Genomic DNA, 13,252 nt, shown 5'->3' with positions numbered 1-13,252 from the left:
TCAGATTCTAACGACAGATGCCTCAGACAAAGCTTGGGGAGCTCATCTGAATGGAAAGTGGATACAAGACAAGTGGCCTGCCAGACTACAACATCTACATATCAACTTGAAGGAGATGTTGGCAGTCCAGTTTGCATTAATAGCTTTCAAGGATTTACTTCTTCCAGGGCAGGTGTTGATTCTAACAGACAACACAACTGTCATGTGGTACATCAACAAGCAAGGCGGAACACATTCTTATCCTCTATGCAGGCAAGCAATGATTTTGTGGGAGACTGCTCTCAGTTTACAGCTAAATCTTCAGGCAAGGTTTCTGCCGGGAGCACAGAACTCCTTAGCAGATGTGTTGAGCAGGCGAATTATGGATCCCCACGAGTGGAAATTGGATCCTCATGTATTTCAGAAATTGACAGTGTCATGGGGAACTCCAGACATAGATCTGTTCACTTCTCCACTAAACCACCAGCTGCCAAAGTTTTGCACGAAAAGGTTTCATCCCACAGCTTGGAAAGTGGATGCTCTTTCTTTCAATTGGAGCAATCTTCATGTGTATGCCTTTCCACCTCTGCCTCTCCTCCCAAAGGTACTACTAAAGGCCAGACAGGACAAGCCAAGGATGATTTTGATAGCTCCAGATTGGCCTCGACAGCATTGGTACCCATTACTGAGAAGCCTGGTACGGAGCCTCCATGGCCTTTGCCTTGATTCCACACCTGTTGTCTCAGGAGGACAGTCATTTGCTCAATGTCAAGCTTCACTCTCTTCACCTAACAGCCTGGCATATTCTGTTTTGAACCATAGTGGGTCTCAACTTCCACAGCAAGTTTTGAATGTTATTTTGGAAGCTAGAAGGCCTAGTACAAGGAAAGTGTGCAGATAAATGGAAGAGATTTTTATTTTGGAGTGCAGCAAAGGATTTTGATGTTTCTGAGCCTAATATAAGTGTGGCTCTTCAATATCTTACTGAGTTACTGGACAAAGGTTTGTCCTTCTCTTCTATTAAGGTTCATGCTGCAGCAATTTCGCTCACTATGATTGTGACCCACCATTGTTTTCTCATCCTTTGTTCAAGCAATTTCTTAGAGGGCAAAGAATATAAGACCCCCACGTAGAGCTCCTACTCCTGCTTGGGATCTCAATTTTGTGTTGGAGAAACTCACTCTACAACCTTTTGAGCCTGCAGCTACTACCGAGTTGAAATATTTATCATGGAAGACTGCTTTTTGTTGGCCATTACCTCTGCAAGAAGGGTTTCTGAGTTGCAGGCCCTTATGGCGGTTGAGCCTTTCTTAATTTTCCATAAGGATAGGGTATCTTTACGTACTAATCCTTCCTTTATGCCTAAAGTGGTTTCTAGTGTGGCTTTAAACCAAACTATTCATTTGCCTACTTTTTATGCAAATCCCCAAAATAAAGGGGAAAAGATTTTGCACACTTTAGATGTACACAGGCAGTTGCGATATTATTTGGACAGAACTAAAGGGTTCAGGCAGTCTCAGCAGTTATTTGTTTCTTTTGCTTTGAGTTCTCAGGGCAAGCCTGTGTCAAAACAAACTATTTCTAAGTGGATTGGGTTTTGCATTGCTTTCTGTTATTCCCATCATGGCAAGGAGATTCCAGCTGGGATTAGGCCTCATTCCACTAGGGCTACTGCCACTTGACAGCTTTTTGAGGGGTGGCAACTAAAGATATTTTGGAGGCAGCTACTTGGAGTTCAGTGCATACTTTCTCTAGGCATTATCACCTTCCACTTTATTCTAAATCTAGGGCTGGTTTTGCCACTGCTATTTTGCAGGGCATTTTGGCAGCTCCTGCTTCCTTATAGTTTTGCCATCCTCCCTTACCTCTGCTTTGGGATTCTACCCAAGTGTAAGGACTGCAGCAATGTGAGATGAAGAACATAGTACAGTTTTGTACCTACCATAAATGTAGATGTTCGAAGATCCACATTGCTGCAGTCAAACCCTCCCTCCTTCCCTCTGTAGTTAGAGGCGGTTGTGTGGGTTGGGTTGTCAATATGGTGTATATTGTATATATTGTACATATTTTTAGTGCAAGGGTGGTTGGTTGTTTGTTTGCTGTCTTTTGGTTTTGACCTTTCTTTTTAGGGTCTTCTGACATCTGGGGCAAGAAAAGACTGAGGATATGACGTCGGTCATGCGCATTTTGTACCCTGACGTCCTGATGTCAGTCAAATGCGCCTTGACCGACGTCAGCCTTATACTTTGATATTCGGGCCGACCGAGGACAGCGGACTACCCAAGTGTAAGGACTGCAGCAATGTGGATCTTCGAACATCTACATTTATGGTAGGTACAAAACTGTACTTTTCACATGCTGAAGTAACAGCAACATATTATGGAACTTATTAAGCAAAAAGTAGCAACCTTTACAGACTATGCAGAAAATAAAGAATTGCAGGGACTTGTGCACTCTGCAAGCCAAGTCAACAAACATACATTGCAGTGTGGCTTTGATGCCCTAGAAGCATCTTTCAGGGCAGCAGTCACTGGTTCTGTACTGAGAAGGCATGCTTGGCTTAAGGAGCAGACCTTGCCAGACCATGTCAAATCAAAGTTACTTAGATGCTCCTTTGAACAAGGACAATTTGTTTGGCACCAAAGCAGAAGACGTTCTTAAAAAGATGGAAGAAAAAGCGAACTCTATGCAGACATTTGAAGAATTCTTACAGGTACAACCTCCTAGATTCAGTAGGCTTTGCCCCTCAAAACACTGGTCCTTTCCAGCCCCCTCCAGGCCATCTCAAACCAGACCCAGGGGAAATAGACCACCCAGACTACAGTCTCAGGGTATGCAGAGAACTAAGCAATGGAGTACCCCCACCCCTAAAGCAGGGAGTGGTAAGCCGCCACCTTATGGAAAAAAAACTCACAATGACTTCTCTACTCCACTCTCCTCCTCTGCCCAATTGCTTGTGCCTCTAAGAGGAAAACTTGCCCTTCATGCAAAAAACTGGATGTCCGTCACAAGACCGATGGGTCCTCAGCATTGTATCCCAGGGGTACAAATTCACCTTCCATTCTCTGCCAGCCCCAAAAGGGTTTCCAGACCTTCCTCCAAACCAGTTTGCAGAGGCAAAAAACCAAGTCCTATCCCTGCTCTCTATCAGGGCTATTCAGCCGGTTCCAGCGGAACAGATAGGTCAAAGATTCTATTCCAGACTTTTCCTGGTACCCAGAAAAAGAGGGCTCCTGGTGCCCAATCCTGGATCTTTCAATTCTCAACACCTTCCTGGTAGTACCAAAATTCAAAATGCTTACCGTGCAACAGCTTCTACCTATGCTAGCCAAGGATACATGGTTAGTCACCCTAAACTTAAAAGAAGCCTATCTGCACATTCCTATATGGGAGTCATGCAGAGGAGGTATCTACGTTTCAGGGCCTGAGCTATGCACTTCCCTTTGGCTTATCCACTGTGCCCAGAGTATTCACAAAATGCCTGGCTCCAGCCATTGCATACTGCAGGCAGAGAAATATCCAAATTTACCCATACTTGGACGACTGCCTGATTCAGGCGGACAGTCAGGAATTGCTGTTGCAGCACCTGTCATTTGTGAAAAACCTTCTCACTTCCCTGGGGTACACCATCAATGAAAAGAAATCACAACTGGTGCCCAGTCAGAAGATTGTATTCCTTGGAGCAAGCCTGCACACAGCATCCCAGATGGCATTCCTCACTTCAGAAAGACAAGTCTGTCTGACAGCCTACTTCAAACAAATGGCCACCAGAACCCAGCTATCCGTAAGGAAAATACTGCAGGCCGTAGGGTTCATGGCCTCATGTATACTGCTAATTCCATATGCCAGACTGCATATGAGGAAACTTCAGTGGTACTTAAAAAGTCTTTGGTGCCAACATTCTCAGGACCTGGAAACAATCATTCCTGTCATATGCTGTCTGAGGACAGAGTTTCTTTGGTGGGCAGAAGCATGCAACCACAACAAGGGGCTGCCCTTTACTCAACCCCACGCCGCCCAAACCGTAACCACAGATGGATCAGACTATGTCTGGGGAGCACACATGGATGACAAATGCATTCAGGGTCACTGGAGCCCAAGTCAAATTCATCTGTACATCAACCAAAAAGAGATGCTAGCTGTGCAGAACGCCCTGACAACCTTCAGATCCCCACTCCTTCCAGGACAACTACTAATAAAAACAGACAACACAGTTATGTGGTACATCAATAAGCAGGGGGAACCCATTTCTACCCACCCTGCAGGTTAGCCATGGCCCTGTGGAATACTGCCTTGGACATGTAAGTCCATCTGTAAGCTCAATTCCAGCCAAGCAAACAAAACTCACTGTCAGATGACTTGAGCAGAAATCTCCTAGACCCACACGAGTGGCAGTTAGAGCCCAGCACCTTCAACCTTCTGATTCAGAAATGGGGGCTCCCAGAGGTGGACCTTTTAGCCTCCCCCCTACAAGCCACCAACTCAGCAAATTCTGCACCAGGAACCCTCACAGCAAGGCCTGGAAAGTGGATGCCCTATCTTTTCAGTGGGTAAATCTCTCAATTTATGCATTCCCACCTCTGCCCCTTCTCTCAAGAGTATTACTCAAAATAAGACATGACAGACTGAGGACAATTCTGATTTCCCCGGACTGGCCACGCCAGCACTGGTACCCACTCTTGCGCAGCCTGACATCTGTGCCACCCTGGCACCTACACCAGAACCCTACCCTGCTCTCTTAGCAGGAGGGGCAGATTTTGCATCTGCAACTGCAAACCTTTAATCTTGCAGCCTGGCTTATCCCTTGAATCCTCCCTCAGCAGCCCTAAGCAAGCAGGTGCTGGACATCATTCTTGAAGCCAGAAGACCCAGTACAAGAAAACCCTATGCGGATAAGTGGAAAAGGTATTGCTCCTGGAGTCTATCTAAAGGAGAGGACACAACTCTGCCCTCCATGCCTCTAATCCTGGATTACTTAGCAGATTTACTCCACAAAGGCCTGGCCTTCTCTTCCATTAAGATACATGCCTCAGCCATTTCGGCTCATTACAACACTGAGCCACCTCTCTTCTTGCACTCTGTCATCAAACAGTTCCTGAGAGTAGCAAACAACTTAAATCCACCAAGGAGAGCGCCCAACCCTGCTTGGGACCCTAACTTTGTACTGGAAAAGCTCACACTCCACCCTTTGAGCCTACAGCGTCAGCAGACTTAAAATTCTTCTCTTGGAAAACAGCATTGCTTCTGGCCATCACTTCAGCCAGAAGAGTGTCTGAGCTACAAGCACTTACGGCTGTGGAGCCCTTCATTATTTTCCATGTTGACAAGGTCTTCCTCAGGACAAAATCCTTCCTTTATGCCTAAAGTGGTGTCCAGTGTGGCTCTCAACCAATCCATACATCTTGCCTACCTTCTTCCCTAATCTTCAAAATAAAGGGGAAAGGGTCCTACACTCCTTGGATGTGCACAGACAGCTCAGATTTTACCTGGATAGAACTAAGCCCTTCAGAAAATCAGACCAGTTACTAGTCAGCTTTGCAACAGGGGCAGAGGGCAAGGCCATTTCAAAGCAAACAATCTTTAAATGGATAGCACATTGCATCCATTTCTGCTACAAGCACCATGAGAAACCAACCCCTCAGGGGGTCAGAACACGTTATACTAGGGCAACATCTATCTCTACGGCATTTCTCAGGGGTGTCCCTACCAGGGACATCCTGGAAGCTGCTACCTGGAGTTCTGTACACACCTTCATCAAGCACTACCATTTGCCTATTTTCTCCAAATCCAGGGCAGGTTTTGCAACAGCAGTCCTGCAGGGCATTTTAGCCAGCCCTAACTCTTCTTGACTGCCTCCACCCTTCTTCAGCTTTGGGAATCTACCCAAGTGTGATGACTGCAACAGTGAAACACGAAGAACATAGTACAGTTGTGTACCCTTAACATAAATGTAGATGTTCGAGTGTATTAACTGTTGCAGTCTTGGTTTCCCTCCCTCCAACCCCCTGTTTTTTCTCTCTCTCTCTCTGTCCTTCACCCCCCCCCCCTTTCAGGGGTATTGGTATTTACTTTTTACTGGTGGTGTTTTCCCCCACCATAACTTAGCTCCCTATTGGGGGGCTCCTGACATTTTGGGCAAGAAAAACTGATGTATTGGCGTCGGCTGCCTGTTTTTATACCCCTGATGACCTGACGTCACTCCTGGAGCGACAGCAACCAACGCAGCCATAAGTAAGTCTCTGGTATTTGGGCCAGCTGAGGGCTACCTGCAGGCAGGTAACCCAAGTGTGATGACTGCAACAGTGAATACACTCTAACATCTACATTTATGGTAAGTGTACACAACTGTACTTTCTTGCACCTTGTGTGCACCACCATGTTAGATTTTACTAAGAGAGGGTGCATGAGTTCTGGAAGTTTTTTTTAAAGGGGGAGAGCTGATGCCCACTTACCCACTGCACCTGGCATGTTTTAAAGAGGAAAAGCCAGGAAAGTAAAGAGATTTTGGCTAACAAACCGATTATGTCCTGTAAGTAGATTGCTTTTTTTGCTGCCTACCAGCCTCACAGTAAGACGTCCTATTCGATTCTCAGCTAAAGCATCTTCTGTGTGGAGACGTGCGTGAATGGGCATACCTTTGTTGAAGGTTGTGCGTCAGAGCTGGCAACTCGGCATGTAAAAATCTGCTGCCAATCATTAGCGGACCAGAGTTCTGCTGTGGCGACCCCTAACCGGGAAAAGCCGAAAGACACAACAACAAGCAAGGACTGGAGTAATTGATAGCAACTGTCAGTTGTCATACTGTGCTGCAGTTGTGCATCATTTTGCTAGGTACAGAGACATTTGCGTTTGTTCATTCATTCACAGCTGTAGAATGGAAATTGTCGGGTTTGAGAAGACATGCAGCATGAAAAATTTAGGGTAACGCAAAAATGTTTAATGGGGTACCTGTAGCTGTTATCTGTATGTTCTTGTATATTTTGTGTTTTTTAGGTGATTCTGACTGGAATTGGTGCTGATGAGCAGCTTGCAGGTTATTCCCGCCATCGGGTGCGCTGCAACACAGAAGGACTAGAAGGACTGGTGAATGAGCTAGAAATGGAACTGGGTCGCATTTCCTCAAGAAACCTTGGTCGGGATGACCGTGTTATTGGGGACCATGGAAAAGAAGCCAGGTAACTTAGTAAATTAACTCTGTAAATGGTAAAGGGAAGTCTGCATGTCCTTCCTGTGTTTGTGTGGGTGCTCCTGTTTCCTCCTACATTTCACAGACCTACAATAGGGTATATTGAACACTAAATTGACTGCGTGTGTGTGTGTGTGTGTGTGTGTGTGTGTGTGTGTGTGTGTGTGTGTGTGTGTGTGTGTGTGTGTGTGTGTGTGCGTGTCTGTGGTATGAAAGAAAAACCATAGCAGGACTAGCCACATGGCAGTGTGAACTGGCTTTTGATTGTCACTTTTGAAGTGACACACCAACCCCGTGTATAAAAATTGAAAAAAAAGGTGATTGATGGAGTTGCTTTATATTTATAGCTACTGGCCAAGAAAGTAAAGGACTCAAATTCAAGGATGTATTTCGGTTGGTAACAAAAGTTGGTTTTATTTGCAGACAATATTATTTTGTACCTGATGAAAACAGAAAATCATCTCAGTGCTGTGGAACATCTTGGCAGTCTCAGGTCTTTTTGTGATATAAAATTAATGATGATAAACTATGTACCCACACATGAATTGGTCCAGCAATACAAATATTTATGGGGACACAATAAAATGAAGTTTTTTAGGAGTTTGGATTAAAATGATTCTGTTTTGGCAGCTAAGGATATGTGGGAAGAGACTAAACCAAAGGTAATACAAAAACTGAGAAACTTGAAGCTCTTGTTTATGGATATAATTAGCAAGATACAAGCAGTGAAAATGTTTTAGGATCTGTAGTTTTATGTAGAAGTCAGGCATATTTTAATCAATTAGAGGAGAAGTTGCAGACTGTAATTAATAAAGAGTCTAAGGATATTTCTGGGAGGGAAAAAGGGCAGTGGTCAAGTGGGATAAGTTGATCCTTCCAAAAGAACAAGGTAGTTTAAGATTACCTGATATGAACAGATATTTTAGAGCTACACAGGTAAGGCTCATATACATAACAGACAGAAAGCTATAATTCATAGTGGAAAGGGATTATGATCAAGTAGATGGGGGGATTCAGGAAATGAGAGAGCGGGGTTTAAGATGCAGATCCTTAAGGAGAATAAAAGCCATACATAGTATTATATTCATAAAGTAGTAGAAAGTATTCCAAGAACTAAGCCAGTATGAGAATGGAGAAAGGAGATTTTGCCTATAGGGATGACAGCAATTAGGGGTTTAGAGAGTAGGCAAGAGGGTCTGGAATTTACTGGAGAAAACTGGCGAAGGAACCAAGGTACTGGGAGCAAATAACTAGAGAGGGAAAGGTAATAGGATGAGAAGAGGCCAAGAAGACATTTGGACTGCAGGCTAAAGACTGCCTCTCCCTATTAGTGATTGATGTTTGAGTACAGGCAGACAGAAAGGGATAAGGGAATCTTTACTGAAAGACCTGCTGTGGTAGAGTTTTTAGTTGAATCTAGAACAGGAGCTGCTGTTAAAAAAAAATAATTATTAAGACACATAAAATATTGCACGATAACTATAGGAACCAATCAGAGGAGGTTAGAAAGGATTGGGAAAAGAGATTGGATAAAAATTCACAAGGAAACAATGATGTATATGTAGCTCCGAAATATAAGTTTAGAAGATTTAGGATTTTTGCTTGGAATTGTTTGCATATGTATTTTATAGCCCAAGCAAACTTCAAAAGAATTTTCCTCCAGTAGATGGCAAATGTTGGAGGTATGATGGGGAAGAAAGAGGTGACTGAAAACATATGTCTTGGGAGTGTAGTAAGTTGGTAGACTTTAAAAATTCCCTACAGAGTACTCTTGTCAGAAATATTGGATGAGCGAATAGGTGTAACTGAGGAAGTGACTTTTTTAATCAACAGATAGACTGAAGAGAGAGAAATCTTAAGCAGCTTTACTCCATGGTCTCTGTGGAATTTTGTGAGGTATAATTGCATCTTTAAAGATGTCCTTCCATATCATTGTTGCAGTATTCCTTACGATAAGGATCCCCTGCCAAGGGGACTTCCAGCCAGTATACCCAAGCCTTTTGGTTGTAAAAGGTACACCATATGTCACACGTATGTCCTCTGTGCAATGTGTAGGGCATAAAGGTGACCTCTGGACACATCATCCTCGGAGCTTCTTTGCCACCAGTCCGAATGCACCCGTTTGTGTGCTGGTTTTACTACTATTAGATAAGTGCCCTGTTGGGGTTTTTGATTATATTTACCTTACCTTTGCCTTGTAAATCTGGGTGTTGGGTTTCATGTCATCCAGAAAGGGGAAATGCCAGTGTGGGAGAGAGATTCCCCATAAAGACCATTACGAATAGTGTTTGTCTTGTGTAGGAGAGTCTCATGACCATACGTCTTGCAAGATTTGTCAGTCTTTTGTCCCTAAGACATTAAGGAGTTGGCTTTCTTCCCTAGCAATTTATTGTGAAAACCAGTGGCTAAGGATGCCATGGAAGGAGCTTCCTGTTCTGAGGGCAGCTGTCTATAAAGAAAAATGCCAAAATGGTTATGTGTAATTCTTCAGTTGTACCACCTTTACTGGACATCTCACTTAAGGCTAGTAAAAGCCTGGAGCAATGTCCGATCTCATTCTCAGATTCCTCTAAAGCAACTGCTTCTGAAACCAACATGGACCTGAAACCATGGCAGGTCCATGGAGGTTTTGCAGATGTCCACCTCAGACGTACAGGGTGAACCGTGGCTGATTATTGCCAAAAGACCTAAGGGTGTTCCTCAAATTTTAGTTGGGGAAGAGGTCTCCACTACCATCACTGAATATCATCAGAGATTAGAACCTCCTAAATTTTTCAAGGCTGACATCCCTCTTAAAAAGAACCAGAAGACTAAACCTATATAACTTGCTCCCAATGCCCTTAGAATGAATGGCAAGACTACACTTAAGGCTTATTTAATGCCCTTGTGGCTTTCAAGCCTCCACAGGGTGTTACTGCTCCTGCTCCCCCCAGTCTTCTACCTCTCTTAAGAGGCCCAAGGAGTAGGTTTCCTCTGAGGAGGTGTGTGACGATAGGAGGTACTGCCAGCCATGGTAGGAGAAATAGGGTAGTAGATTTGTAACATATGCCAGCACAGCTACGTGGAATTTTGTAAAAAATTGTCATTTGTATGTTAAACTGATTTGTACAGATGCTTGTGCTGAAAATGTATCTGAAAAGTTTGCTTCTGTTAAACTGCATTAACAGTGCACTCTGCTGGAAGGGAAAAAAAATCTACATACATTATTGTAACTGAATTAAATGTATACATTCTAACAGCATATACTGGAATTTAAGAGGTTAGTCTTAATCCACTTGATTTTACTGGAAGTGAAGAGGTTAATCTTAATCCACCTGACTTTGCAAAATATATCTTAAATGAAATTGCTTTATGGAGAAAGCCTTAAAGATGTTATCCCACATTTTTGAATGGAGCCAGAGATGCAATATCTGGGCTAGAGAATAGTTGGTAGCTCCTGTAGGAAGAGTGAAATGCTTTTATTACTTCCATGAGCTCTGAGCAAAGCTCTGACTATGTGTATGGTAACACATAGGTGCTTAAATCCTGTCAGCTTCTAGTGTTGGTGATAGCATGGGAAACAGACTCAGATGACAAGATGTGTGGATGTCATTCTGTAAGCCAAAATAATAATTAGATATAGATAGGAGTTATGGCCTGCACCTGTTGCCCCTAGGATTTCGGATACTGGCTAAGGCTCTTGCTGCCCCTATAGTGCCTTTTTTAGGCAGGGTTCAAGTAACAAATTCACCACCATAACAGGAACAGGTAAGCAAAAACTGAGGGTAATGCTACTCAATGCTAGAAGTCTAAATGTCAAAATGCACTCACTCGAGGCACTCCTTAAAGTGGAGAACATCGATATCTGTGCAGTGACTGAGACCTGGTTGAAAGCTCCAGAGAGCACCCCTGCACTACCAGGCTATAACTCATACCACACTTTTCGGCCATCTAACCTGGACTGAAACACCAAAGGTGGGGGTGTGTCCATATTCATTAAGGATATCCACACCTCCAGGCTAGTTGCTCAGCATAATGCATCCGAGGTTATCCAAGTGCAACTAACTCTTGGCAAAACTGCAATCCAAATTGTAGCTTGCTACAGATCCCCCACCATGCCCCAGGATTCCCACTCCTCTTTTCTTGATGTACTGGAAAATATTAGGGTTCAACCAAACACCCTAATAATGGGCGACTTCAACTACCCCACCATTAACTGGGAAAACTACTCATGTACTAACTCCTTAGCACAACGCTTTCTGGAATTCATAAACTCCAATGCCCTAGATCAACTTATCCACACCCCCACCAGGGGCAACAATATCATAGACCTAGTCATTACCAGCATGAGTGACCGGTGTTCCACACCCGAAGTCAACTCCTCGTTGGTCCGATCCGACCATAAGCTAATCACACTCGATATCCACATCCCACCCCCACCCCCCCATTAAGGAAACCACAGTAAGAAATGTCTCCAAAGCCAACTTCATGCTTAAGACAGAAGTAGTGAACTTCATGACACCCATGCAGATGGACAATACAGTTACAACTGCAGAATCCTACACAAATGCGCTCTGTAAGCACCTACATGAGTGCATGGATCGTGCTATCCCAGACAGAACCAAGACGCTATCCTCTAAATAAAGGAAGCCAATCTGGTGGTCCCCTGCCATAAACAAACTGTACAACAGAAGGAAGAAACTGTTACAAAAGAGAGTAAAATCCCTTGAGTGGAGGAGCTCCCTGGTCAGCCTCAGTAAGAAGCTGAGATCCCTTATAAGATCCTCCAAAGCTAGCTACGAAAATAAAATTGCCACTAATTCCAAGGACAACCACAAAGCATTCTATAGCTATGTCAGGAATTTCAATGGCAACACCCAGATCTGCTCTGAGTTACAGCACAAAGGCATGACAATTACAGAACCAACTGATATTGCCAACATCCTGGCAGATAGGTTCAGTGCTAACTCTCCCCCCCCCACCTCACCTCCTAAAGGGCCCATATCTATACTGGAAGAATGCAGAGTCCCTGTTATCACAACTACGCAGGTGAAAGCTGCACTCTCTAAAGCCAAAAACACAGCATCCATGGGACCGGACAACATCCCAGGCTGCATTTTACACAAACTTCAGAATGAACTGGCTCCCCACTTAAGCACCATGTTCAATAATAGCCTCGCATCAGGCTTTGTGCCCACTGAATGGCGCACAGCAACAGTTATCCCACTCCACAAAGGGGGAGCCACCACTGATCCCGGGAACTATAGACCTATTAGCCTGAAGAGCCTGGTCTGCAAAGCCATGGAATGTATCATCATGGAACTCCTAAACAAAGACACTGGTAACCTCCAAACTCTGGATCCCACCCATTTCGGGTTTGTGAAAGGCAGATCATGCCTTCTGAACCTGATCGACTTCTTTGAGGCAGTCACCAAAGCCGTAGATGAGGGTAAAGTGGTTCACACAGCCTATCTTGACCTCGCCAAGGCTTTTGACACCATCCCCCATTCTGGAATTATAGCTAAACTCAATAAACTAGGCATAAATCCCTACGTCACAAGATGGGTTGCCAACTGGCTCACTGACAGAACCCACACTGTAAAAGTTGCAGACTCCAAATCTGACCTCAAACCAGTGACAAGTGGAGTACCACAGGGTTCCGTCCTGGGACCGCTCCTGTTTGGTATCTACTTCTTTGAAGTACAGGCTAACACAGAAGGCCACTGGCTAACGAAGTTCGCAGATGACTGCAAACTAGGAGCCATAGTCAAGTCCCCAAATGATGTGAACATCCTACAGAAGGGCCTCTCTGAGACAGATGCCTGGTGTCAGAGCCATGGCCTCAAGCTCAATGCCAAAAAGTGCAGTGTCATCCCCTTTGGTAAAAACTCTGTACCTATGAACTACCACATAGGCAGCAGTCTACTTAACACTGAATGCATGATAAGAGACCTTGGGACCCAGGTGGACAGTAGTCTCTCCTTTGATAGGTCACATCGCCACAGTAGTCAGGAAGTCCTTCTACGTGGCACACACCATCATAAAAGGGTTCTCGTCCAGGAAAAAAGAGGTCATCGTTACCCTCTACTCATCACTCATTAGACCCAT

The 13,252-nt window shown here is 44.3% G+C and overlaps 1 protein-coding gene across 3 annotated transcripts in view; it reads left to right on the top strand.

The window, feature by feature from the left end:
- Positions 1–13,252, top strand: part of ASNSD1 (asparagine synthetase domain containing 1) — a 352,351-nt gene that overhangs the window by 258,395 nt on the left and 80,704 nt on the right. For all 3 annotated transcript variants that reach the window (XM_044085621.1, XM_044085700.1, XM_044085773.1), the window contains one exon: positions 6,973–7,154. In XM_044085621.1, coding sequence (XP_043941556.1) covers positions 6,973–7,154 — 182 coding nt within the window. The remainder of the gene's footprint in view (positions 1–6,972; positions 7,155–13,252) is intronic.

This window comes from Protopterus annectens, chromosome 1.part0 (genome assembly GCF_019279795.1).
Source record: "Protopterus annectens isolate FY-2018-M chromosome 1.part0, PAN1.0, whole genome shotgun sequence".
Taxonomy (NCBI): domain Eukaryota; kingdom Metazoa; phylum Chordata; order Ceratodontiformes; family Protopteridae; genus Protopterus; species Protopterus annectens.
The sequence above is the reverse complement of the archived record's forward strand: the minus strand, read 5'-3'. Positions and strand labels throughout refer to the sequence as shown.